The sequence below is a fragment of the Theobroma cacao genome, chromosome 1 (genome assembly GCF_053813885.1).
Source record: "Theobroma cacao isolate CCN51 chromosome 1, ASM5381388v1, whole genome shotgun sequence".
Classification (NCBI taxonomy): Eukaryota; Viridiplantae; Streptophyta; class Magnoliopsida; order Malvales; family Malvaceae; genus Theobroma; species Theobroma cacao.
Genome location: NC_142639.1, coordinates 41503312 through 41529363, shown reverse-complemented (window position 1 = coordinate 41529363; position 26052 = coordinate 41503312). Strand labels below are relative to the sequence as shown.

Sequence of the window (26052 nt, the reverse complement as noted above, 5' to 3'; positions counted from 1 at the left end):
GGACAAGGCATGCAAGTTCAGTGTTCGTGCAACGAAGTTACCTGATAGAGGAGAATATTGGAAAGTTCGAACATTCCACAAAGTACACACCTGTACCGTTGATGGTTTGCAATGGTGGTTTCCAACTACGAGTGCGAAGATGATTGGTGAACTTCTGTCACACAAGATTCGGGCTAATGGAGTAGCATTGAGACCTAAGGACATAATTTGTGAGATGAGGGTTCAGTGGGGATTGGAATGCTTGTATGGTAAGGCTATGCAAGCGAAGGAGTATGCGGAGAGGCTTGTTTTCGATCCACCGGAGGAGTCATTTCAATTACTACCATCGTATTTTTATATGTTGGAACAAGAAAATCCTGGCACAGTGACTGCAGTGGCTACTGATGAAGAAGAGAGATTCAAATATTATTTCTGATCATACGAGGCTTGTATTCGGGAGTTTAAGGATGTAATGTATCCTACGATTGCAATTGATGTGACACATCTGAAAGGTAGGTTCAAAGGTGTTTTGTTTGTCGCTGTATGCAAAGATGCGAACGAGTGCGTATATCCAGTTGCGTTTGGCATCGGCCATATTGAGGACGAAGACTCATGGACGTGGTTTCTTAGCAAGCTGCGTGATGCGGTTGGTTGTCTTGAAAATACTATGTTCATTTCTTATCAGCATCTCGGCATTAAGAAAGCAATCCAAAATGCATACCCATAAGCGCACCATGGTTTATGTGGTTACCACTTGAAAAAAAACTTTAAAAACAAGTTCAAGCGCGACGATGTTTGTATGCTTTTCACCCTTACTCGAGATTGCTATAAGGTGGTCGATTTCAATAGACATATGAACCAGATACAGCAAATTCACTTGGGAGCCCACGCAGACCTTATAAGAATAGGGCCTGAGAAATGGGCATGTGCATGTTCACCAGCAAGGCAATACCAAATGATGACATCCAACATTGCAGAATGTGTTAACTCATGCTTGAAGCATGCAAGACAAATGCCGATCACTGTTTTGATCGAGTTCATCATAGACATGTTCCAGCGTTGGTTCCATGAACGGTACGAGGAGGCCGTCAAGGTGACCACGCCCCTCAGCCCTTGGGTTGCCAGGCAGTTGAGTAAAAGGTTCAATGATACACATCGCTTTCTAGTTAAGCCTATCAATCGAGTGGAGTTCGAAGTTAAAGATGGAAAGATGGACGAACTTGTAAACTTGTCCAGGAAGACGTGTTCATGTTGTGAGTTCCAAACAGATTTACTGCCATGCAGCCATGCCATTGCAGCAATAAGGTCAGAATATCTTTATTTCTTATTTGAACCGTAATTGACATAGCATTTACATTGTGCTTGAAGATTGAGTTTTTAATATTTTTCAGTAAATGCAATCGTGAAGCCATTGAATTCTGCGCGGACTACTACAAGACAACCGTTTTCGTGGAGGGTTATTCAGGATTCATTAGGCCGGTAGGGCATCCTATTGAGTGGGACATCCCCCCTCATTTGAAACAAATTGTCGTCTTGCCCCCACCTTGGCGAGGCCAAGTAGGAAGACCTAAGAGGAGAAGAATTCCATCAGCTGGTGAAGGTAGTCGACCACGGAGATGTTCGCAATGCAAGAGGTACGGGCATAACAGACAGAACTGTCCATCCCCATTTGCAATTCCATCCACAAATCCGGCACCATCTCCAAGTCAATCGACGACTCGACCACTGCGTCGACCCAAAGCATGTTCAAGTTGCAGACAAATCGGTCACACACGCAATAACTGTCCAATACGAAGGACAATGTCTAAAAATGTAGGGTGTGTTGTGAATGAAGACAGCCTGACCGCCTAACTAAATGTGTCTGAAAATTGTAGTTGAATTCGTTTTGCTTTACAGATTTGTCTACTCGGTCATTCTATGAGGCACTTTTAGTTACGAATTTTGTTGCCAAACATTTCAGGCAAATAAGCCTGTCAAGGCCTTTGTCTGATCAAGATCGTGTTAAAGTACATTCTTACATTGTTTGTAAAAATGTTTCTGATTACAATCTCCATCAGACAGGAGCCATGTATTTGCTTATCTGCCTGAAATGTTTGGCAACAAAGTCCATAACTAAAAGTGCCTCATAGAATGACCGAGCAGACAAAATGTGAATATCCTCATACTGTATGCGTTGGATCTGCAAAACATGGCACAGATGCACTAGTGAGTTAAGCAGTCATGTGCAACAAGGTACACTGAAGACATAAATAAGGAATAAATGTTGTGACATGCCATACATTGTAATCAAAATGTTGTGACACGCCATGCATAACAAGTAAAATGTTGTGACACACCATGCATAACAAGTTAAACGTTGTGACACGTCATGCATATCAATTAAATTGTTCTGACCCACCATGCATAACAAGTAAAAGGTTGTGACACGCCATGCATAACAATAAAATTGTTCTGACCCGCCTGGAAGAGAAAGACGACGAACCTGGAAATTAATTAATGCCAACCTGGGGTGACACGCGACTGCCCAATTCTTATGACATGTCGACTGAAAGCAGATTAAAGCGTGACAAGCTGAGTATCTGGAGATTTATGGCGTGACACTCCACGGCCCAATTGTTCTGACACGCTGAGTTCAAGTAGATTTATCGACTGACAAGTCGAGTGTTAGTGGATTTACGACGTCACACGCTGACTTTTGGGGTGACACGCTGAGTGCAAGCAGATGTATGTTGAGACACGCTAAGTGGTATCATGTTTATGGCATCACAAGCTGACTTCTTGCGACTGTGTATCAAATTAAATATATTGTATATAGAAAAAGAAAAAAATTATTGATATCAAATTAATTGTGTATAGGCAAAAAAATTAATTGTGTATAAAATAATTATACAAAGTATATTGTGTATACAGAAAGAATTATATCTGTTTACAATGAATTGTATACAATAAATTGTGTATATAAAAAATATGTATAAAATGAATTGTATAAAAAATTTCTGTATATCAAAAAAATTATACAGACAAGGGCCTATATGTTTAGGGTTCGCTCTCACAACTGTTGAAAAAAATTTTCAGAGCATATTGCCGACGGATTTTTGCAATCATATTCTGTTTAATTTTGATCTTTTCTGATTACAAAATATGCTCCATGTACCTTATTATAAACATACCGCAGTTGATACTATCATTCTGCCGATGCACTTTAGCTTTTAGTAAATTAATATCTAATGGCATCGGCGTCAAATCCCGTCTCTTCCGATGTATGTTGTTGAAATAACCGATTTTGGTGGCAAATGAATGGCATCATTGTCGTCAAGGGTGTCATCTGACCCGCACGAAGTCTGTTATCCTTAGCATCCGAAGTTCTTGCTGAGTCCACCACCTTGATCGTCCACCTCACCAAGTTGATCTTCGCAACCACTCAATGCTCACCAACGTTGCAAGGCGAGAGGATGAAATCCACATCTTCTCATTTTTTGGTGTACGTTGGCCTTTCACCCTCCACATAGCCCCGCAACTCATCTAGAATTTGCATTTTGGCTCGGGCATCTTCTGTTGGAAATTCAGTGTGTAGCATACGGATGGCGTCCTGTGAAACATATAAACATTAGTTTACACTTCATGCAATCAAAAACTTAGTGTTTATAGAATTGAACAATTTTTAAACAAACTTACGAAGAATATCATGTCAACCACGCATGCGCGGGTAATGTACAGCTTCGACTTCGGCACTGTCATTCGCTTGTAGAGTAGGTTGAGGCATGCATCGATATGTTCACTTGTCATTTCCTCCTTGGGATCCTCTAAGGTTATGAAAAAGTCAGCCCCTTGATCCCCTAAGATGCCGACGTTACGCCTGCATATGTAACATAATGAATTTCATAAGTCTTGGTGGATAACTGTTTCATTAAAAAATAATATTTGTAATTTTATTTACAAGCTTACCTCGCAGACTCCTCTTTCTTGAAAGCTTCGTAGTCTTCTATGATTTTATCCATCACATCTTGACGGGTCACTAAGAGGTCGACAAATGGGCTTGCCATGTATTTGCTCGTCATTTTCAACCGTGCCCGCTCAACTGGGTCTAAAATTTCTGCTGCACCATGATGGACAGCAGATGACTCTGGTGACGACGATCGTATCTCAACTGCATCAGGAGTGCTCTCACGATAAAGAACGATAGCTCCTGCTGCTACGTCCACGAATGCATCGACCGGAGAAAGATGTTCTCCTTCAGCATCATCTGACTGAAAGGTGACATCCACTGCCACAGCTTCTTTGACAACGTCATCGACATTAGTTACGTGCTCTCCGTCAGCACCAAGAACGTCATCGTCAATGTCAACACCAGGTTCATGATGTTGTCCATCATCAGCATCATCGTGCTCCAGACCAGCACCGTGAGATGGATCACCCTACAAAATTGGAAAAACCGTTAGTTAGCTCATAAAATACCACAAACCATAAACAGTAAAATGTTGTGACATGCCATGCATAACAAGATAAACTTGGTGAAATGCCAAGGATAACGAGGAAAATGTTGTGACATGCCATGCAAAACAGTTAAATGTTGTGACACGCCATGCATAACAAGATAAACTTGGTGACATGTCAAGGATAACGAGGAAAATGTTGTGACACGCCATGCATAACAAGATAAACTTGGTGACACGCCAATGATAACAAGCAAAATGTTCTGACACGCCATGCATAACAAGTAAAATGTTATGACACGCTAAAGCTGACACGACAATAACTAACTATAATACAAATGTCCTGACCCGCTAATGACCAAAAACCAGTTAAACCACTACCACTTAACCCCAAAAATCATCAAAACCATCAAGAAAACATAGTTTAAACAGTTGTTAAACGTAAACCATCAAAATAAATACAAGTGAAGATAGAATAACCTACTTGTGATTTAAGGCCATCAAGAATCCGATCAACGATACGATCCTCAAGCGTCTGCATTGCTACACTCAATGACTGAATTGAAGCCTTCAGCTCCAACATCTCTTTTTCATGCTTGCACATGATCCATCGGAGTAGGCGGGTTGTGACTGCTCCATCATTGACTGTTCTCGACTGGGTCAACTACAATAACATACATAACTGTGTTATTCAATAATCATATATGGAATTGTTGAACATTAACTGTTACAACTTTAATATCCTAACCGGCAGCTCGTTAGCGGTCTGCGGTGGAGCCGGACCGATCGGTGCTTCAGGACCTGTTGTCGCTTTCGCATACTGCAATTACATATTTAACTGTGTTATTCAATAAACATGTATGAAATTGTTGAACATTAACCGTTACAACTTTAATATCCTTACCGTCGGCTCGTTAGCTGTCTGTGATTGAGCTGGACTGATCAGTGCTTGAGGACCTGTCGTCACTTTCGTAAACTATAATTACAGAAATTACTGTGTTACTCGATAAACATATGTGAAAATGTAGAACACAAACCGTTAGAACCGATCTTACCGACGAGTTGTTTCCACTCTGCGTCTGAGGAGGACCAGTGGGCGGTTCTAAAGCTGCCGACCCATGGTCCAACTACAAACACAGAAATGTTATTCGATAATCACAAATGGAATTGGAGAACACAAAACCGTTACAATTGTCCTTACCAGCTGTTCACTGCCTTCACCATGGTCGTCCCTTTCATCCATCAATTCATCTACTAAAGCAGCGGCGGTGCGCATTCGTTTCGTGCCACTAGAGGCTATTTTCTCTTTCAAGCTTCTCCTTTTTTGCCTTGCACTTAAGCCCCAATCTGACCGATCCTTCATGTGCTTTATTGGCACGTACTAGTGGCCCTCTGATAACGGGACATCAAGGTCCACAAAATACTCTCGGAGGGCCTCATCCGCGGTGGGTTCCAACGTCTCCAGTGCTCACAACTGCAAATAAACAAATAAAATGTTGTCATTATCGAATAGGAAAAATTATTTTACAAATATAACGTAAAAATTAGCAGCTGTTCACTCACTTGGTCAGATGACTCTAACTTTTGAATTGCCTTATAGAAGTCTTTTGGCTTCTGATTGCAATCCCATCTGCACATTCGTGAGTGGACGTTGTCTTTCGGACCAGAGGAGGCAACTATTTTTCGGAGGGTCGAAATTGCCTCAATTGCCCAGAACTGCATGTCAAATGTAACTATTAGCAGACCGTCAATCATAAACGACTGCACCCATAAATTTTTTGTTAAAAAAAAAACTAAAAAATGTTACGTTTTAGTACCTGTATCACCCATGCGAATCCGTAAATGTTGTAGCGTAACCGAGTTTCCTTTGTCATGCTCAAGTCAGGAACTTCGAACCCCTTCAAAAGGTAGTTCAAGGTCAGCTTCCAAACATAGTGCCCCAATGGGAAGACATTTCAAGCGTCGATGTCCTCCACCAATGACAGCAATCAAGGCGTCACCCATCTACGGTAGCCTTGACCAAATAAACTGTTATTCGCGATCAAGACAAGTGCTATCTTAGTCGCGTCTCCTAGTCGTTGAAAGTTACCCCCGCGGAAGGTATCAAGCAAAGCCTGCAGCTTAACACTGTCTTGCCCGTTCCATTATCTTGCATGAATTCCATCCGCAGTAACCTCGTACGGTTGTCTGAACACATCGGGCATTGGACCAAACTTCAGCTCAATGATGAGGCAGAACTCCTGTTTTGATAGTTGCGCCTTGCTTTTGCCAATGACAAACCATAGTTCGTGGTCCATTGACTGGCTCTCAGTGATCCGGTGAATCATGATGTTGTGCAAGAGATCGACACAAAAATACCCTTGTGGATAGACATCCAGGAGCATTTCGAAGCAGGTACGCTTAATTGGATCGTACTCCCCCTTCTGTTGGAGAGTCTTTGTGATGTAATGCAGTTGCTACCACTTATAGTGGGTGTTAATTGCGACGTTGAACGCCCACTTCTCCCTCGACACGATCAGCAAACTGTCAAGATCCTCATAGTGTCTGCACTGGATCTGCAAAATATGGCACACATGCACCAGTGAGTTAAGCAGTCATGTGCAACAAAGTACACTGAAGACATAAATAAGGAATAAATGTTGTGACACGCCATGCATTGCAATCAAAATGTTGTGACACGCCATGCATTGCAATCAAAATGTTGTGACACGTCATGCATAATAAGTAAAATATTGTGACACGCCATTCATAACAAGTTAAACGTTATGACACGCCATGCATATCAAGTAAAATGTTATGACATGCCATGCATATCAAGTAAAATGTTGTCACACGCCATGCATAACAAGTAAAATTATGTGACACGACATGCATATCAAGTAAAATGTCGTCACACGCCATGCATATCAAGTAAAATGTCGTCACACGCCATGCATAACAAGTAAAATTCTGTGACACGACATGCATATCAAGTAAAATACTGTCACACGCCATGCATATCAAGTAAAATGCTGTCACACGCCATGCATATCAAGAAAACACAGTAAACACCCAAAACCCCTAAAACCACTACGGCTTAACCACAACAACCATCAAACCAGCAAGAAAACACAGTCTAAACATTTGCAAAACAAAATAAAAACCCGAACATATCAAACAAATCCAGGAAAAAACCAAAAAATTAACGAACACAAGAATGTTGCGAATTTGAGACTCACTAACCTCTTCATTCATGGCCGACATTTTTTCTGGTGCTGTGGTTTCGTTCCGCTTGCAAAGAGCCTTCTCGAATACTCCGATAACAGTGAAAATGAGAAATGAATCACACAGACGTTACGAATTTTGAATAATAACTATTTAAAATGAAAAATGGCCTTCTAATATTCTTATTTATTCTGAAAAAGGGGAATTAATTCAGTGGAAGTCCAAAGGATTACCTCGTTAACTGCACGTTTTTTTTTCCCTCTCTCTATTTCAAACCATGAAGTGTCAGCTGCTCAAGCACTACCGTGTCACGCACTCTAAACCATGACCATGGCGTGTCAGCTTTTCAAGCAATGCCGTGTCACACACTCTAAACATGACCATGGCGTGTCACCAACTCTGAACTCTGGCGTCTCACCGATTCCCTCCATGACGTGTCACCAACTCTTAACTCTAGCTTATCACAGATTCAATCCATGGTGTCTCACCAACTCTGAACGCTGGTGTGTCACAAATTCTCTCCATGCCATGTCACCAACTCTTAATCTGGCGTGTCACAGATTCCCTCCATGGCGTTTCACCAACTCTGAACGCTGCCGTATCACACATTCCCACCATGGCGTGTCACCAACTCTTAACTCTGACGTCTCACAGATTCCCTCAATGGCGTCTCACCAACTCTGAGCGGTGCCGTGTTACACATTCCCAACATGACGTTTCACAAACTCTAAACCCTACCCTGCGACAGCCATCTAACATATGGCCTGTTATAGCATGACCATTTCCTGCTTTGGATTCACATCTTTCTCTTTTCAATTCACCACCGTATCAAGGATTTTTGGTTTCACATCATTAGCCAAGCTTTCCATTCATGACGACCGGTTCCTCGTTCGATTTAATATCTCTCTTTTTCTATTATCTGAATGTCATGTCCCAAATCTATGAAAACCCATCTCATGCAACATTATTTTATTTTGCACAACTTTCGAAAAAAAATTTTGGGTATTTTGTACAACCAATCTTTGCATATTTATTTTTTTTCTCCCATTTTTTACCTGTTTCATAGTGTACGCTAACGAAGACGGCTCATTAAGGGTATTTTTGTCTCAAAATCTTTTCTGGTGGCTAAAAATAATTAAAAGTATCCGGATAGTTATTTACAAAAATACATTATTTATAAGAGCTAAAAAAAAAATCTCCATATTTGTCCGCTACATTTTCTTCTTCAAGCTTTCTACTCTTTGAACCTGAGGTTGCATCACTGCGAGGAATATCCAAATGGAATCGTTTCTTCAGCAGTGATATTTATCTGACAATTCAAGTTTACATCAATGCATTGCTTGCATAGTCAGCGTAAATAGAGCTCCCTTTTTCTCTCTCAGACACGCACATATACATGTATATTTTAGTTCTAGCTTGCATATTGAAATGTATGACATGTAATATTGTTTAATTAGTTTCCTTTGCAGCAAAGTTCTATTTGGTGCTCAAAGACACAGATGAACCAATATTCAGTACGAAAACCTAAATGTGCAGCTCCTTGTTTTTCCCTTCTCTCTTCCTCTGTTTTTCTTGTATATATTTAGGTCAGAGTTGCCAAATCCATAGGTAAATAATGGCTGTGAGTTTCTTTTTCTATTTTCTTTTGTTGTACACAGCCAATAGCTGTAGGTTAACAGCAGGTTTGAAAATAGGGCGTGGCTATTGTACTGATCCTCTTGCAATTTCTTAAATTATTTATGATAACAGGTAAGACAACCCACGCTTTTCCCCACTCTAGACCCTAGGAGAAGCCAACATTTCTGTTCATGCATTATTGGAGACCAAATGCACCCCAGCCCATCGGAACGCAGGAGGAAAGGCCTTTATAATTAGCGAAAGACCAAATCGGCCGATCAAGAAATTAAAATGTGGGGCTTCATATTAAAACTAGTTGACGTTTTGTCAGAAAAAACAAGGTGGGTATGTAAGAAATGACAACTAAAATAGAATAACTTTTTGTTCGAAAGATTGACTCGTAGACGACTTGTGCCAATCCAAGGATGGGACTGAAGAGACAAGGTGGGCATCTTCCGCTATTTTGATAGAACCTTGCTCCTTACTCTCTGCTATATAAACTGAAACGCCAAGACTCGCCGGAACCAGTTGTATTCAATGACGCAACTAAGTAGGTTCATTTCACACTTTGAACCTTGAGCTGTTTATTCGGATTTGATGACCTTCTCTTCAGCGTCAGAGGTACGTATTTCTATTCTTATGAGGGTATTGATTTTGTTTACTTTTCATCTTTAGCTATTTGCTTCATTTTGGATGAAATTAAGTTCTTTCATATGGATCTGATCCTAAGTTTTTTAGGGGTAAATCTATAGTTCAGGCTTAAAAAGTGCCCCAAAACGAAAGATTGAACAGTGTTGGACTTAACAAGGCTTAAATCTGAACTTGGGGTTTGATTAATTCTGTTGCTATTGCTCACTGTCACTGGTGAGAATTGTCGTTTGTTTACATGAGAGGGAAGTTGCATACATGGCGAACGCCGACCAAGAAAGTGCTCCACTGATTGCAAACAACGACCGACCCAGAGATTTGGCAATTACTATCACTGAACACGGCTTATTAGAGCCTGTGCCTGAGTGTTGTATTTACAAGGCCCCTATACGTTTTCGTGAAGCAAACGAAAAAGTCTACACTCCTCAATTGATTTCAATAGGGCCTGTTTTTCATGGTAACAAAAATTTGGCTCTAATGGAGAGGCAAAAGCAGAGATATTATAAAAATTTTGAGGGAAGGATTTCCGCTGAGACATTGAAGGAAGCTAGGAGCTACATCGAAAAGAATTTAGAAAGTATATGCAGGTGTTATGACGCCCAATTTGTCTTTGAGTTGGAGGCTTCCAAATTCATAGAGATAATATCATATGATGCAGTTTTTATCATTGAGCTCTTCTTGAGGACAATTAGACAGACATACGATGACAAATTTTTCCGTGGAGAATTGTTAAGGGTTGAACTTCCAACGGATTTGATGTTACTTGAAAATCAACTCCCATTTTTTGTCCTTAAAGAGCTATATAACATAGCTTTTCCTAAGCCTGCTACTATCTTTTCTTTCCTTGATCTTGCTTGTTGGTACTTTGATCTCAATAAAGATCTATCTTTGGACAAAAAGGAGATTAAACACTTTACGGATTTAATTAGATGCCAAACAATAAGTTCTTTCCCACCAAACTCACATGAGGGAATCCGCAACTTGCACAGCTCAACGATGTTGCAAGAGGCCGGTGTTAAGTTTATTGGTGTTAAGAATGACGAAGTTTGTATTAAAAGTGCCGGATTTGAAGGTTGTAAGCCTGAAGTTCGTAACAATATAAATAGCTTGCTTAATGTAAAATTTGAGAAGGGAGTGCTAGAACTGCAAAAAATTACTGTAGAGTATGAAACAGAGACTCGGTTTAGAAACTTGATGGCCTTCGAACAATGTCACTATCCAGAGGAAGCCTATTTTTGTAGTTATGTTCTATTACTAGACTCTCTTGTTGATACTAGTGAAGATGTAGATTTACTAGTAAAAAAAGGGATTATTGTCAATAGATTGGGTAGTAGTGCAGCTGTGGCAGATATGATTAACAATCTTGCTGTGGGAATTGTACATTCAACTATGCTTTATGGCCAAATTGGCAGCGATCTAAACAAGCATTATCATAGTTCTTGGAATCGTCGATGCACTACCTTGAAGCATGTCTATTTCAACAATCTTTGGAGAGGAACTGCGACTATTGCTGCTTTCACTGTGGTGATACTCACTCTCACACAAACTGTATTGGCAATTCTGGATCGATCAATGCCCACAAAATAAGTACTCCTTGATTTTTTTTTTTGTATGCTGCGTTTGTTTCGAACTTTCCAGTCTATTTGCTATTTGCTTGACCGTTTGAGTAGAAAGGTGGTCTCGAACTTTGTTGCTCCTATCATGTATTGCTTCTATCAATGAATATGGGATTGGATTGTTTCTTATATCTAACTACTAACTAGTAGTAGGATTTTATGTACCATTCTCTTGCTTATTTCCTTTTCTATTCAAAAGCCACGTCTTTCCTTTTGTTCAAAGTAATGGTATTAAAATAAAATTCTTAAATTCGTCAAATGTCTATCTTGTAACGAATAAGAAAATTTCACACGAAATTTTGAAATAAATAAAAAAAATCAATATCTCGAATGATTTTTTCAAACTTATATATTTAAAAAAAGTTTAAAATTTAAAGTTAGATAATTAATCACTAAAGGTAATTGGTTCCGGTCGATACCTTAAAATAAATTGTTTTAGAATTAAAATTAAATAAATATAATATTTATTAATATGATAGTGTTCTTGGGTCAAACTGTGTAGAACCTGCGCCGAGAAAATTATATCCAGGCCCGCCCAAGTCGGATCACTCCAGGGATGATAACCCGGCCCATGTGGAGCTCAACCAGCCACCCTCCTGTGATTGGGTAGTGATATGAGCTTAAGCTGGTCAGTGTTAGCCCATAAACAAGGGTCCAAATAATAATCCGCATGGCGCTCGCCAACCCAATCAAGGAAGCAGTGCGAAGTGCAGCAGCCAAGGGGGGCAAACTGCAGAGTCAGTGAAAGTCTGAAGGAGGGAGAGACAAGTCATGGAGGTGGAGGAGAGTGGTGGTGATGCAGATAGGACCCGCATCGAAAGCCACTGGTATTGGGCCACAGCAAGCGTGGCGCAATTTGGATGGGCTGTATCTTCCTATCGTAAAGGTTACGCCGGTGATCATCGTTTGATGCCCTTCAAAGCTTTCGCCGTCGCTTCTTTATTCCTCGGCGCTTCTTCCTCCGCATCCGTCGCTTTCCTTAAAGCTGCCGGCATTCACAAGGTGGAAGATTTGATGGAAGTGGGTGCAAGTATAAGAGCTGGACTTGGAATTCGTCCAAGGGCAGGGGACGAATGAGTCTTTTAGCCTTGGTTTAAGGGCATTTTTTCTTTCTGGGTTTCCATTTTTCTTTCCTTTTTAGTGCCTTGTATTACCGTGATGCAATGAGTTTTGTGTTTCAGCTCTGTATCTGCATAATCATCAGACAGTTATCTTACTCTCAAACTCTGTCATTCATTTTTCTTAAGAAAGGTGAAATTTACTCTCTGGAATTTTAGGGCAATGAGCAAAGTTTTTGATCTTCAAAACATCAGTGGTTTATGTTTCATAGGTAGTAACTGCTGTTTAGTTGTTTCTTCCCTAGAGGGACTGCTTCAACTGACCAAAGAAAAGTATATATCTCACAACATTTTCGGCAAAACAAAACCAGGGAGAGCGTGTCTTCGGTTGCCCTTCGATTATTTCATGGCAGCAAACTAAGAGCCTGTGAATTTGGTATGACAAATAGATCAAATACTTTAACATTCAAAGCATAATAAACATGGAGCGGGACTGGCAGAAAGAACAGTCATAATATTATTGACTGTAATTTATATAATCAAATGAAGCAAATTAACAGGAGAGTTGTCCAGCACATTCTGGTAGAATTAAGATTTTGAATCCAAAATGCATTATTGGTGCATCTACCAGTGCCACAGGGTGAAGTTAATCAATAAACAAAAAATCCATTACCCATTGACAAAAGGAGAACGGACAAACAATTGCCAGTCAAATTTACAGAATCCCAAACATTTCCCTCATTCTGGTAGAGGCGGGCTAGAATTCAACCGGTGACTGAGATCAAAATTGGGACACTGAAAACTAAGCTCAAGTTCCAGAACAATCGAATTTTCTGCAGGAGTAAGCTGAGTATTTTTCCCAATCTTAATTTGCTGTCGAAGCCCTCGGCTCAGCTGCTGGCAAATAAGACTCCAGCATCAATTCTGCTGGGGAAGGTGAAGTGATCTGAACAATCAAGTAGGTATACTTCCATTTGTGGTCTGTTTTGTCCTTGAACATTTCGGTAAAAACTTTTCCGGCTCCATGTGGCCCACGAATATAGAAATTAACCTGTTTTGAAATGGTTAAGAAGCAATCACCTATCAAAATGAGAGAACTAGGACTCAACAATCTTGTTTTCTTTTGTTTCGTATTTTGGGGGGGTTCAGAGGTTATCTCAGAAAAGCACTACAAAATTACAATGTGACGAATAGCTAACAAATATGAAAGATTTTTTCAACATGCTTGTAAAGACTAGAGAGTCACCTCCACATGCTCTACACCATTTTCATCCGTATATATCCTGTTTGGAATACGTTGGCGAGCAGCGCGATTTCTACTTTCTTGACCATAGCCTGTAATAGGATGCCCGATCCTCACCCTAACCTGATAAAAACAAATGTAATCCAATGTGAACATAGAAATGTAATCACAACCCTAACAGGTACTTCCTAGGCTGTCTTTAAATTGAGAGTGATTGAAGCTTGAAAAGAGTAGTAATCTCTTAGTAGGATCCACATATGATTCATACAGATAAATTCCAAGGCACCATTTAACAATGTTAGATCCAAGACAACATGATGCTAGTTTTCACAAACCTGGCCTTCTTTCTGAATTCTTTCCAGAGCATGGTTGAATATCTTATACCTATAAAACCATGGTTTTGAATCAGGGTGGAAGTAACAAAGGAAGAAGACTTAATAGCTAAATTACCAACTAGGCATTTGACTCTTACTCTTTTGGTTCAAATATCAGCTCCTTGAAAACAGCATATGCTGCAGCAGCTGCAACTCCAAGCCCAGCAAGGATTATGACACTGTAGCTAGCCCCCTCTGTAAATGTCACAGGTTTGTCTGGGATATTGTATGTAGGAGCATCGAAGGGATCCTCAACAGTAGATACTTCTTTCCTAGTCTGCCAAAGCAATAAAGACAACAGATAAGCGTAACTGATGTGAAGCTTGAAATAATCATAAAGCCTAGAGAACAAAAAAAAGCAGCAATTATATTAACTCAACCAGTATAGCATTTGATGAGTACAGCTTAGTTAACTCTGAAGTTACTGTTCCCACCCTGGTTGTACACGAGAACCTTTGAACTCCCACATGATAGATGGACTTTGGTCAATATAAAATAAACTTCAGTAATATTTATGCTTTGTTTATTCTTTATTGCTATTTCATAACCAAAATATGATGAAATAAAGTAAGTCATTCCGTGATCATCTTAGAAAGAAATATGATAATAAATTCCTAATCCTTTTAGACCAATCCCTCTTTAGCATCCTTTCAGCCTTCAGGCAGTGATTGCCTCAACATAAAAGAGGATAAACTTACATTTACTGACATATCAGAATTACAAACTAAGCAAATAGATCAACTAATAACATGAAAAGTATTTTTGTGAATAATGTAAAGCTTATACAGATGAAACATTGAGAACATGTAAAGCCAAATGTGTAAGTTAAGATCCAAACCTCAGAAGTTGTTTCTTTTGATTGCTTTGATGCGCTTGATGCAAAGGATCTAGCAAGGCAAGGAGACATGAGCTTCGATCCATAATTTTCTATGCATGGGAGTGATGCCTGACAGCTAACTATATAATCTCTACCACACTGTCCTCTAAATGGAAGAGGAATTCCAGCTGAACATTATTGTCAAAATATAAATTAAAAAGAATAGAGAAAAGAAGAGAACAATTAATTTATGCTAATCAAACTTGACATAAGTGTCTTACGCACTTCACTAAGTACATCATTTATGCATGAAATAATATTCTACCACAACAAACTCATGAAAAGGCAGGTTAGGCAAACATGGAAGTAAGTCCTCTGTAATCTATAGTGAAAGGAACAATGATATTAACTGTAAAGTTAGACTTTGGCAACATGACCAATGCAAGAACCCCATAACCTTCATGGAAATTGAATGGAAAGAAAGGAGGACTCCCTTCTAAAAATTTTCTAAAAATAATTACTTAAGAAGTAAATGTGAACCCTTCTGAGAAAATTATTTTCTCCCAATAACCAATCTAGATTGCTGATTGGCCAAAACCCAAATATATTGATTATAAAAGTTGATAGATAAACATCTATGAGCAATAACTAACCATTAGCTCGTACACCCTGCAGAATAAAAGAAGAAACTATTTAGTCTGCAGCTATGTAGAGAGAAAAAATGTAAATAGAATAAGAACTACCACCTCACCTTTGACATATTATAAGCACGCGTCACATATTGTCTTGTAATACTAGAATTACAATCCGCTGGAAACTGCAGTATGTCATAAGAAAATGATCAACAACTGATACAGATTCATCATGTCTAAGAAATGCTCTAAAGATAACCAGAATTTGAAAAACTATAAAGCAATCATATTAACCAGGGCAAAGCAAGGCTTAGGCTTAACTAAATAAAGGCAGCAGAAGCTCCAATAAAATTGATTGGCACATTGACCTTTTGCTCAACTAACTAGTATAAAATATATGCTGCTAGGCTCCTAATATTTCACATAAAAAATCACCATTGCCAACTTCCCTCAGTTAATAACACACACACACTCAAAGAGTTGGCGAGCAAAAAGAACACCTCACTACAGAGCAAATAAAAGAACAGCAATGTCCAAAAACAAAACTACACATACCAAGCAAGGAGCAAACGATCGTACCCTTTTAGCAGATGAAGGAAAACCATCCAAACAAGGCTTAGATTCCGTAATCGATCTCAATAAACCACCCCATCTGCTCCTACTAGATATTACGGACCTCCTAACGTTCTGCTGCATCTTCAACTATACAAACTTAGACCTTTTCTTCTACAAATCTATGCAAAAAAATTCTCTTTTCTTGCTGAACAACAAAGCAAAACAAAAAAAAAAAAACCAATACCCTAAAGCGAATCAATTCAAAAGATGTAAGTATACCATCACAGACAGAGAGATGGCATTGGGGAAACGAGAAACCCCAGCGGCTGAGGTTTTATTCTAGACACGTGACACCCAAAGCCGCACGTGTCTGTTACGAGACTGTGCTCGGGTCTAACCTGAGTCCCATAGTTGCAACAAATAGAGCCTCATTCAAGGCCCAAAACGTAGAAGGATATAATATCAAACGCTTCCAACATGGAGGGGTCAAACAATAATTATGAGATAAAAAAAGGGTTTTTTCTTTTGTAAAATATGAAATATCACGGCGCACAATAGGTATTTCCTTTGCTCCCTCTCCCTCCGTTTATTTGTCTGATTAACAGAGAAGAACAGAGGAGAAAAGAAGGAGCTTTCTTTAGCTGCCCTTTACCAGGTAACCCCTAATCCTAACTTATACATACGCATTTATATACCTACGCATAGACATATGTAAGATTATTTTTTGTGTAAAGATATGGTGAATCATGTAATAGTACTTTCAGTTGAGCTAACTGACCTGCAAACGCTGAAGCTTTTAAGGTTTCTTCGGGTTCCCAAAATAATGATAGAAGTGGAATGAAAAATGGAAAGTTTTTGAGCCTTGGGGCATGAAAAACTTAAAACCTTTGCTTTTAAATGAGGCTAATTGAATGACTTCTGCTTTTTTGATAGAGAACATGCTAGGATACTAATTGCTATCTGTTTATGTGCAATTTTTCTTTAATTTTTCTTCAAGTTAAGGTAAATTTGGTCGAATCGTCTTGAGTTAAGTATTGCTGTTGCAGTGAGGTTTCTGTTTTATGTTTGCATTTAAGCCATGAATATGACACAACCTATTTCGATGAGCTGTGGTTTTGCTGATGAATTTTATGTTCCTTTGAATGATTTTATAGTGGAAATATGAAGAATGGGTTTTGTGGTAACTTGGTTTTATGATTGATAAGTGGGGTTTGCCATTTTGACATTTTGCAATAATTTTGCTTATAAATAGTGTAATCACTGTTTTGTTTGGTGTAGATGGCTAGATGGGATCAGATTCTGTCCCTTCCCGTACAAAATCCACCGACCTTGGAGTTCTCTGCTGCTGATCTTGTATGGTCAAAGGTGGAAGGTTGGCGTGACAATATAGATAGAGTTGCTCTAATCCCCTTTGCTAGAGTGGATGACTTTGTTAGAGGTGAATCCGCAAACAAAGACTGTCCAACAAGATTTCATGTTGAAGCAAGAAGGCGGAGGCCTCCAAAGGCACCTTACAAGCCAAAGGTTGACGGTATTCTTGAATATATTCTGTAGGTTCAGCCTCTTTTCTTTATTTTTTTTTTCAATTTTTAAATCTTTTGATAGCTTGTGCTCAATGGTCTTGCACTGCGACTTGTTTAATTTTAAATTTATCCTGTTGAATTTGTAGGTATTGGTGTTCATTTGGTCCTGATGACCATAGGAAAGGGGGCATTGTACGACCCAGCAGGAATACATATATCCCTAAGAAGACAAATGCTGGTCGACCTAACACAAAAAGAGGATGCACCTGTCACTTTATTGTGAAACGCTTAATTGCTGAGCCGACAGTAGCTCTCATAATATATAACCAGGAAAAGCATGTAGATAAAAAAGGGTTGCCATGCCATGGGCCGCAGGACAAAAAGGCTGCTGGAACACGTGCTATGTTTGCGCCGTACATCTCAGAGGATCTCCGCCTCCGTGTGCTCTCTTTACTGTATGTGGGTGTCTCTGTGGAGACCATAATGCAGCGGCACAATGAGTCTGTAGAGAAACAGGGTGGTCCATACAACCGTGATGACCTTTTAACCCACAGGTATGTTCGAAGACAGGAGAGGAGCATTAGACGTTCTACATATGAGTTGGATGCAGATGATGCAGTCAGTGTAAACATGTGGGTTGAAAGCCACCAGAATCATGTATTTTTTTATGAAGATTTCACTGATTCAGACCCTTTTACCTTGGGCATTCAAACAGAGTGGCAGTTGCAACAAATGATTCGATTTGGAAATTGCAGCCTCATTGCCTCTGACTCAAGGTTTGGAACAAATAAACTGAAGGTTTGTCTCTTCCTCCTTTCTTTGCCTTCCCCCACCCACACCTCTAAGTTATGTGACTCACTCTGATAACTGTCATTGTCTGTCCATGAGGACTACTAATATCTTTGAAATTAACTTTCTCCTTTTAAAATTATTTTCAGTATCCTGTTCACAGTCTCATTGTCTTCAATTCAGACAAGAAAGCTATCCCGGTAGCTTGGATTATAACACCAAGATTTGCTAGTGTGGATGCCCATAGATGGATGAGGGCTCTATACAATAGAGTTCGCACAAAAGATCCTACTTGGAAGTTGGCTGGGTTTATTGTGGATGATCCTTCAGTTGATGTCCTTACAATCAGGTGGGCTATTAAGTCCTTCGTCTAAGCTGACTTTACATGACTATATGCTTTTAATATGTCGTGGAAGAAGATTGTTCCATTGTCTATTATGTTTGTTGAGGAGCATGAGTTTATATGATTTCTTCAATAGTCCTTCTATAGTTATTAGAGTTCGGAAGCGCTGGTTTGTAGAACTAGCATGTTAACCCCTTGCCTGCTATCTGATCACATGCCTTTTAGTTCGAGATTGTTTATTTTGTGTACCAGCTCCTTGCTTGGCGTTGTCTCTTGTGTGTTTTCTAACCTCGAGGTTTCTCTGCTGATATGATTATAATAAATGTGAAGCAAATTGAGGCATAGGTCGTTTTTCTTTTTTATCTTTTTGATTTAAACTTGGAGTAACCTAGTTCAGCTTGATTTAGTGAGCTCCTTAAGTGGCATATTGAAATGGTTACGTCATGTCAACATGATGAAGGGTTATAACATTTGCACTCTTATATTTTCTTTGTTTGCATTGTATTCAGGGATGTTTTTGAGTGTTCTGTATTGATATCCTTTTGGCGGGTCCGCCATGCATGGCATAAAAACTTATTGAAGAGATGTTCAGAGACAGAGATGCGTGTTGAGATATCAAGACGACTTGGAATGGCATTTGATGACATTTCCAGAGGATGTGGAAATGTTGATTTGTTTGAGAAATTCATGGAAGATTTTGTTGATTGCTTGGATTTTATGGATTATTTCAAAGCAATCTGGTACCCTAGAATAGGTTGGTTGCTACTTCTACCTTTTCATGCTGTCTTTCCCATCTGGTTTGCACCTGTTCCTGAATTCTTTATTTAAATTATCAGTGGGGAGCCACTTTTAGGTAGAACTATCTCTCCCGAGTTTAATGTTCAAATTTGCTACCATTTTGACTGTCTATTTTATTTCTCTATATTTTAGTATCTATAAAACACAGACGCATAATATAGATAATTGTAATTAGAAGCAGATGTCAGACAGACTTGATTGTATTAAATGAGTGAAAATTTTATTTTGCTAATAGCTTAAGGCAGTTTTTTCCTATTTGTAAAGGACTTTTAACTTGTAGAACAAGAAAATTATAACCTTCTCTTGTTTCAGGGGCTTGGATCTCTGCACTTGGAACTCTTCCACTTGCTAGCTTGGAGACTTGTGCAGCGATGGAATTTTACCACAATCAACTGAAGCTCCGGCTGTTAAATGAGAAGGATCCTTCTGTCTACCAACGCACTGATTGGCTGGTTAATAAGTTGGGTACAAAAGTGCATTCGTACTTTTGGCTGGATGAATACTCGGGGAAAGATGATTTTGCACGATACTGGAAGGATGAGTGGATGAGTGGTTTAACGTCTTGGCGTAAGGCATTGAAGATTCCAGATTCTGATGTTGCCATTGAAGGGCAATGTGCAAAAGTGACTGACCAGCTTGATCGAGATAGAGTTTATGTCGTTTGGAACCCTGGCTCACAGTATGGTATTTGTGATTGTACTTGGGCAGAAATGGGCTATCTGTGTGAGCATGTGTTCAAGGTAATAAAGGTCTTTCATGAGAAAGGGTCTATTTTGCCATCTGTCAGCCTATTTCAGTACAACAAGGCTTTGATTGACATGCTACATTGCCCGCCCCATGATTCCTTGATCCGTGATCATGCTGTTTCTTTAGCAATCTATGTACAGAAACAGTTAAATTCACTAGTTGATCCTATTCAGAAACAAGCCAAGGATTCTAGTCAGGATGCAAGTGCAACGGTGGTTTCTGCAAAACAAAATAGAGGATTAGTTGATGAGGGTCCTTGTGTAAATGGGATCATATCATCTAATCATGAAAATGGTTATGCAGATTGCTCTGAGGCTCCTGTTAGTATTGCAAGTGATTTGGGTAGTGAATCAGTTGATGGGTTAGTTGGTATAAATGGCATTTGTGGTAAGGCTGCTGGAGAAGGAATATCTGGTTCTGAGATGGATGTTGACCCACCCTCCTGTATTTCTCCACCTGAATTACCATCTCTTAATGAGGTTGTAGCTGGTAATGTCTTTTCAGAGCATGGAGATAGTGATTTAATTAACAATGTCCCTAATATGAAAAGCAAAGTACCTCCAAAAGATAATGCTTTAAGAGATGAAAGTGGATGCGAAGAAGATATCTTTAACAAAAATTGCCATGAAAGTGTGATGGCTGCAGAGCTACAACCAGATGAGATTCCTCAAACAAGACAGCTTTTGAAGCCATGCACAGCAACTCATCAGGATGGTTTCGGTAGCAAGAGTAGTGAACCTTCAGTGGCATCCAAGTCCACTCCTGAGAAAGGCACCCCATCCATGTCTGTTACTGTTGAGCCACAAGTGCTTGATACGGCTGCAGCTTCAGGAGCTCTCAATCTGGATATCTCAATGGCATCAGAAAGTGAGAATGAGATCACAGATAAGAATCATTCCACTGATACTGCTCTCCTGTCAGATGGAGATCATGGTAATTTGGGAATTGTTGGTGATCTTGGTGATGAAGCAAAGGCACTAGACAGCTGTATGGCTGAACACCCAGAAACTTTGACAAATCATTCAAAAATGATGAATTATGGTGACAGTGAACCAGCTTCTGAAGTTGCAGCTCAAGAAACTGATGATTCTGGTGAGAAGAAATTTCTTGGTGACATAACTTCAACAACTGAATCTGAACCTCAAAAGAGCGTTGAAGATGGAAGATGTGGTAATAAGGAGATTTGCGAACAGGTGACTAATCATCAGAATGGTGCTGTTGCTGTGGGAATTGTTTCAGAAGAGGCTGCTAATGACTCTGCAATCAGTGCTGGCTCTGACAAACAATAGACAGATGCAATTCCTTATTTCTTTGTGTACATACACAATGAATTTAATTGTAATTTTGGGATTCAGCCAGTTGCTTTTGAAATTAATAGCATAACCAGCCAACAAAAAATTATCTAGCATTGCCCATATAGATTTCCACATTGCTGCCAAAAGTGGATCATCTGTGGTAACTGTTGAGAAGCTATTGATGAGAAATGTTTAAAATCTTATACTCCACAATCCACATGTTGTAATACATGGTTTCTGTCCTATTAATTCCCAGCAGAAATCTCGCATCAAAACCTTAAATTATTGGTCTTTATAATTATAATGTTAATTTCCCTCATGAATGCAGGAACTTGTTGGTAATAATTTGTGAATCCCCTAGATAGTATAACCCTGATTCATTAGCCTGTGAAACTTCAGGCCCAAGTTTTCTGGAAAGTTACATCCTGACAGGCTTTCATCCCTGTTTCTGCGCTGAGAAAGGAAGAAAGGGTTAAGGGGCATGAATGTAACTTCAATACCATTTTTGAATGAGAGAAAAAAATGGGAACGTGGGGCTATTGGCTGAGGATAGTGGCAGTAACCGCCTTAACCGTCATTACCGACACAGAGAAACATAAAACGAAGATAACAAGAGTACAGAATCAATAAGAAAGTTTTCAGATAGAATATTTAGACCAAAGTGAATAGCGAGTCCTCCAAGAGACAAAAAGGGAGTGCGTCTGGGTTTTCAGAGAGCGCAAATTGGGGAAAATGGAAGGAAAGCGAGTAGAGATGAGTCAGATAAGGAAAGGGCCATGGAAGGCAGAGGAAGATGAAGTGCTGATCAGCCATGTCAAGAAATATGGCCCTCGAGACTGGAGCTCCATTCGATCCAAAGGTCTTTTGCAAAGAACTGGCAAGTCGTGCCGTCTCCGTTGGGTCAACAAACTTAGACCCAATTTGAAGAAGTAAGATTAGTCTCTGTTTCTTTCATCTACTTGCTCGTACTTCCACGAGTAATTCATTTTCATTTTCTTTCTTCTTCTGAATCTTCGTAGTGGGTGCAAGTTTACGGCAGAGGAAGAGAGGGTGGTGATAGAGTTGCAGTCACAGTTTGGGAACAAATGGGCAAAAATTGCTACGTATTTGCCTGGAAGGACTGACAATGACGTGAAGAATTTTTGGAGCAGCAGGCAGAAGAGACTGGCTAGGATTTTGCAGAATTCAGGAACACCCTCCTCCTACTCCAAATCACCCAAAATCAAAAAGGAAGTTCCTGTCTTTCATAATGTTCCTGCTTTGGAGGTAAACATATCCCATCGCTACATTTCATGGTCGTTTTCAAATTTCCAGTTCTGCAAAAATATGGATGTTGTAATTCCATTTGATCAATTGACTTAAAGAAAAGTGTCGAATACCTTCAGAGACTTGCATATTACTGTTCTGTTTATTTGAAGGGCTTAAACAGTATTGCTCACTACTTGCAATTACATCAGAGAGTGCTGTCTCTAAATTGAGTAGTTTAGATGATTAACACTTTAATGAATCTGCAGTTGAGAAGAGTAAAGTGTTAGTTTTAGTATTATCTTTTTGTCAATTTTTAGGCTCCAAAGTTCAGCTCGTCAATGGAGGAAGCATCATACTCCAAGGGTCAATCTTGCTCATCATCCTACATTGACAACTCGGAGACAACCAAACTGGAGCAACTTCCAGATCTTGTGAATTCTAAGTTGTATAATATTGATGCAAACGGTGCGCAGCTTGAGCTTATGTCGAGAGGGCAGAACCCATATGCTGAGGCCCAACCACAATTTTTCTTCCCTCAGATCCCACAGCCCCAACCATACCTCACATTATCTCTGGAAAGCCAAGACCTTTTGGCTAAATTTGAGGACCCTTACTTTTCACAAGTGTTTGCACCGATGGATGTTCCTGAACTAGGGAGTGGACATGTTGGGCAGCCATTTCTTGAACCAGTGAGATGTAGCGGATTTGGTGCAAGGGAAGAAACTGACAACCCCGTCACTCCAGATACCTTCTTTGATGACTTCCCTGCTGACATGTTTGATCATATGGAGCCTCTTCCAAGCCCATCAGAGTAATTCAGGGACAAGAAGGTTGCTTGAGTGTTAACTTTTAACTAGTTTTTCCAATGTTGACTTACCCCTTGTATTTTATTCCTGTTTCTAGGTGTAGGATGTTTTTCTTTTTCTTAAGGGATGAATACTGTTACTGTAAAGACTCTTTTGAGCAACAAATAGATGCTTCCCACTTCTTATAAGCGGTGCCAATTTGTTGGGCAGACTGAAGGACAGATCCACAACAAGACTAAAACTTTCACATCAACAGCATCAATATGTCACATTATCTAATGAAAAAATGGGCATTGGTTCATCACATTCATTTTCTCAGTCTGCATTGTTAACAAAAAACAGGGGAAGGAAAAGGCAGTTTCATGAATTAAAATTGATTATTTCTTCAATCAATGAAATCAAGAATTGATACAAAAGTTATAATGTAAACAAAGCTGACGCATCAAGGAGGAAGGCTGAGATATGCTTGAGATGAAACTGTCGTGCCAAAGGTTACACATTGTTATTCATGGAGTCATCCTTCATCATGGTTTAAGGCAAAGAATCTCTATGGCATTACCATCTAAACATTATGTCAAGTTGCTTGTTGGATAGTAAGTAACGCCAGTCTTGCCACTTTGTGTAAGCACCTCAAACTTTCCAGCAGCGACTGGCTCGTATTTGCAAGAGATTGGTCTTCTTAGTTCTGAGTAAGCACAATAATCTACTTCAACGACAATTGTGTCCTCCAAGAATCCAGAAACCGAAACCCCAACTCCTTCCCCTGCATATGAAATGCATAGCTCAATGACCACTCCAAGTGTTTGGTAGTAATTCAAATAGGAATAAAAATGACATTGTTTAGACTCAGAGACCAGATATCCTTCAGCATGACATTGCAAATTGGAAGCCGCTGGAAAAGATGACAAATGGTCACTACAATTCTTGTCTGAATTGAAGAATCAAGCTTACCATGTGTCACTAATAGCAAGTTTTCTGAGGGGTATTTGTCCGCGAGTGCCTTAATGGTTTGTTCATATCTAGTCCTCGAACCAGTCACCGTCTCTTCCCATTGCGGCAACTGTAGATTTTGAGACAAAGAACCCAAATCAGCCATGGAAAACTGCATCCAGCTAAGCTGACAAAAATCTAAATTGTAAAGGAAATAGATCAAACACATTGCAAACACATTACCTCTTTATAAACTCTTTCCACGGTAGGATCCACTGTGCCACTCGGCAGCATAGCCTCAAGCTGTGGCACATCGAAACGAAAGATTCCATCTTTGGGCGCTACATCAAGCCTAATTGCTTCTCTACTTAACATCTCACACAATCCATACTCGATCGAAACCTGGAAAAATACAATAAAATGGACTCAAGCATTTGAACAACAAACTTTTTAAAAAAAATGTAAATTGCTTTTCAACGTATAGTGATCTGACTAGCCTTGACTTTTGATGGGTCGATAGAGATAACGCCGCAGGCTGACTTGGCATTGGGATCGTCGTCGACGGCACAAAGGGCGGCGACAGCCTCTGAGGCGGTCTGGACGCAGCGGAGGAAGGGGGAGACGAAGACTCGGTGGATCGGGAATCCTAGGTGGGCACGAAGCGCACGACCAGTACGGAAAGCCCTGACCAAGCCGTCATGTATAAGCGGTGGGTCCCATGGCCTCTCCGCCGTCACTACCCACGTGGGGTCGAAATTGTCCATACGGTCCCCGTGCCTCATCACCACCACGTTCTGGTAATACGTTTTTGTCACCGAGGAATCCATCGCTGTCGCTTTAAGGATTAAACTTTCCCGACGAATCAAAGGTTGTCTGTCTCTGGTTTTCACGCGAGTGTAGTTTTGAGTTCGGATAGAAGCTATAAAACAGTTGGGTAATCTCGCTGCCATTTGTTACCCGCTTTTCTCTCCTGCTTATAGTCATCTATGTTATTAATAAAATAAATAGTTTAACATTTATACTCCTACAATTTAAAATTTTTCAATTTCAATTTATGAAGTATAAAATTTTTACAATTAAAAAGAATTACCTTTATCATTGTTATTCAAAAGAAATATGATCCATTTAAAAAAAACTCGTCTCTTTTCATTCATTTAATTTTTTAAATGATCAAGTGATAAAAAAGTATGTAAAGTGTTTCAATTCGGACAAGTATAAGATGTTAAAATTCTTATAATCATAGATATTATTCGTCTTATCAAATTAGACTTTTTACGAAAAGAGTAATGATTTATGACGAAGTGATGTTAGAATTAAGAAAAAATAGACAAGATGGTTGATAACGACAGAATGTTATGAGATTGGATAAGGAATATTATGTTATATTTTAAAATTTA

The 26052-nt window shown here is 39.5% G+C and overlaps 6 protein-coding genes across 9 annotated transcripts; 4 read left to right on the top strand and 2 right to left on the bottom strand.

Annotated features, from left to right (window-relative positions):
• Positions 1-9645: 9645 nt before the first annotated feature.
• Positions 9646-11626, top strand: LOC18614429 (UPF0481 protein At3g47200-like). Of its 2 annotated transcripts, none has more exons than XM_088810643.1 (2): positions 9646-9854; positions 9986-11626. In XM_088810643.1, exon 2 carries the CDS (start codon positions 10140-10142, stop codon positions 11466-11468), a length of 1329 nt encoding a protein of 442 aa, XP_088666769.1. In that variant the 5' UTR covers positions 9646-9854; positions 9986-10139; the 3' UTR covers positions 11469-11626. The 2 variants fall into 2 exon arrangements, with proteins under 2 accessions (XP_088666769.1, XP_017970391.2); XM_018114902.2 differs by having other exon boundaries at positions 9972-11626.
• A 538-nt stretch (positions 11627-12164) lies between these two features.
• LOC18614427 (uncharacterized) lies at positions 12165-12681 on the top strand. The gene has a single exon (XM_007052189.3). The coding sequence runs from the start codon at positions 12269-12271 to the stop codon at positions 12572-12574; it is 306 nt and encodes a 101-aa protein (XP_007052251.2). The 5' UTR covers positions 12165-12268; the 3' UTR covers positions 12575-12681.
• Positions 12682-13049: 368 nt separating this feature from the next.
• On the bottom strand, positions 13050-16517 carry SD3 (import inner membrane translocase subunit). 2 transcript variants are annotated; one of them, XM_018126149.2, is made up of 8 exons: positions 16177-16517; positions 15741-15806; positions 15643-15658; positions 15011-15177; positions 14271-14449; positions 14134-14182; positions 13802-13921; positions 13050-13606 (listed from the first exon to the last, which is right to left on the bottom strand). In XM_018126149.2, the coding sequence occupies exons 1-8, from the start codon at positions 16315-16317 to the stop codon at positions 13421-13423; spliced, it is 924 nt and encodes a 307-aa protein (XP_017981638.2). In that variant the 5' UTR covers positions 16318-16517; the 3' UTR covers positions 13050-13420. The 2 variants fall into 2 exon arrangements, with proteins under 2 accessions (XP_017981638.2, XP_017981664.2); XM_018126175.2 differs by having other exon boundaries at positions 16201-16511.
• A 155-nt stretch (positions 16518-16672) lies between these two features.
• On the top strand, positions 16673-21920 carry LOC18614425 (zinc ion binding protein). 2 transcript variants are annotated; one of them, XM_007052184.3, is made up of 6 exons: positions 16673-16831; positions 17455-17726; positions 17846-18497; positions 18638-18837; positions 19341-19585; positions 19942-21920. In XM_007052184.3, the coding sequence occupies exons 2-6, from the start codon at positions 17455-17457 to the stop codon at positions 21663-21665; spliced, it is 3093 nt and encodes a 1030-aa protein (XP_007052246.3). In that variant the 5' UTR covers positions 16673-16831; the 3' UTR covers positions 21666-21920. The 2 variants fall into 2 exon arrangements, with proteins under 2 accessions (XP_007052246.3, XP_017969632.2); XM_018114143.2 differs by lacking the exon at positions 16673-16831 and having other exon boundaries at positions 17462-17700.
• A 323-nt stretch (positions 21921-22243) lies between these two features.
• Positions 22244-23946, top strand: DUO1 (myb-like HTH transcriptional regulator family protein). Its single transcript, XM_007052183.3, has 3 exons — positions 22244-22600; positions 22691-22937; positions 23237-23946. Exons 1-3 carry the CDS (start codon positions 22404-22406, stop codon positions 23732-23734), a joined length of 942 nt encoding a protein of 313 aa, XP_007052245.2. The 5' UTR covers positions 22244-22403; the 3' UTR covers positions 23735-23946.
• Positions 23947-24083: 137 nt separating this feature from the next.
• On the bottom strand, positions 24084-25630 carry LOC18614423 (Phosphoglycerate mutase family protein). The gene is made up of 4 exons (XM_007052182.3): positions 25153-25630; positions 24899-25057; positions 24677-24785; positions 24084-24488 (listed from the first exon to the last, which is right to left on the bottom strand). Exons 1-4 carry the CDS (start codon positions 25603-25605, stop codon positions 24295-24297), a joined length of 915 nt encoding a protein of 304 aa, XP_007052244.3. The 5' UTR covers positions 25606-25630; the 3' UTR covers positions 24084-24294.
• Between the last annotated feature and the right edge of the window lie 422 nt (positions 25631-26052).

What these genes read in the sequence shown, in the direction of transcription:
- LOC18614429 (XM_088810643.1), top strand. Translation starts at nt 10,140, where the DNA reads ATGGCGAACGCCGACCAAGAAAGTGCTCCACTGATTGCAAACAACGAC.
- LOC18614427 (XM_007052189.3), top strand. Translation starts at nt 12,269, where the DNA reads ATGGAGGTGGAGGAGAGTGGTGGTGATGCAGATAGGACCCGCATCGAA.
- SD3 (XM_018126149.2), bottom strand. Translation starts at nt 16,317, where the DNA reads ATGCAGCAGAACGTTAGGAGGTCCGTAATATCTAGTAGGAGCAGATGG. An exon ending in CAAAAGAAACAACTTCTGAG is followed by an intron (nt 14,450 to 15,010) that starts GTTTGGATCTTA and finishes TTGCTTTGGCAG; the next exon opens with ACTAGGAAAGAAGTATCTAC. An exon ending in GAATTCAGAAAGAAGGCCAG is followed by an intron (nt 13,922 to 14,133) that starts GTTTGTGAAAAC and finishes TGTTTTTATCAG; the next exon opens with GTTAGGGTGAGGATCGGGCA.
- LOC18614425 (XM_007052184.3), top strand. Translation starts at nt 17,455, where the DNA reads ATGGCTAGATGGGATCAGATTCTGTCCCTTCCCGTACAAAATCCACCG. An exon ending in TTGGAACAAATAAACTGAAG is followed by an intron (nt 18,498 to 18,637) that starts GTTTGTCTCTTC and finishes AATTATTTTCAG; the next exon opens with TATCCTGTTCACAGTCTCAT. An exon ending in AATCTGGTACCCTAGAATAG is followed by an intron (nt 19,586 to 19,941) that starts GTTGGTTGCTAC and finishes CTCTTGTTTCAG; the next exon opens with GGGCTTGGATCTCTGCACTT.
- DUO1 (XM_007052183.3), top strand. Translation starts at nt 22,404, where the DNA reads ATGGAAGGAAAGCGAGTAGAGATGAGTCAGATAAGGAAAGGGCCATGG. An exon ending in CTTAGACCCAATTTGAAGAA is followed by an intron (nt 22,601 to 22,690) that starts GTAAGATTAGTC and finishes GAATCTTCGTAG; the next exon opens with TGGGTGCAAGTTTACGGCAG. An exon ending in ATAATGTTCCTGCTTTGGAG is followed by an intron (nt 22,938 to 23,236) that starts GTAAACATATCC and finishes GTCAATTTTTAG; the next exon opens with GCTCCAAAGTTCAGCTCGTC.
- LOC18614423 (XM_007052182.3), bottom strand. Translation starts at nt 25,605, where the DNA reads ATGGCAGCGAGATTACCCAACTGTTTTATAGCTTCTATCCGAACTCAA. An exon ending in TGGAAAGAGTTTATAAAGAG is followed by an intron (nt 24,786 to 24,898) that starts GTAATGTGTTTG and finishes CAAAATCTACAG; the next exon opens with TTGCCGCAATGGGAAGAGAC. An exon ending in CTTGCTATTAGTGACACATG is followed by an intron (nt 24,489 to 24,676) that starts GTAAGCTTGATT and finishes TTTCATATGCAG; the next exon opens with GGGAAGGAGTTGGGGTTTCG.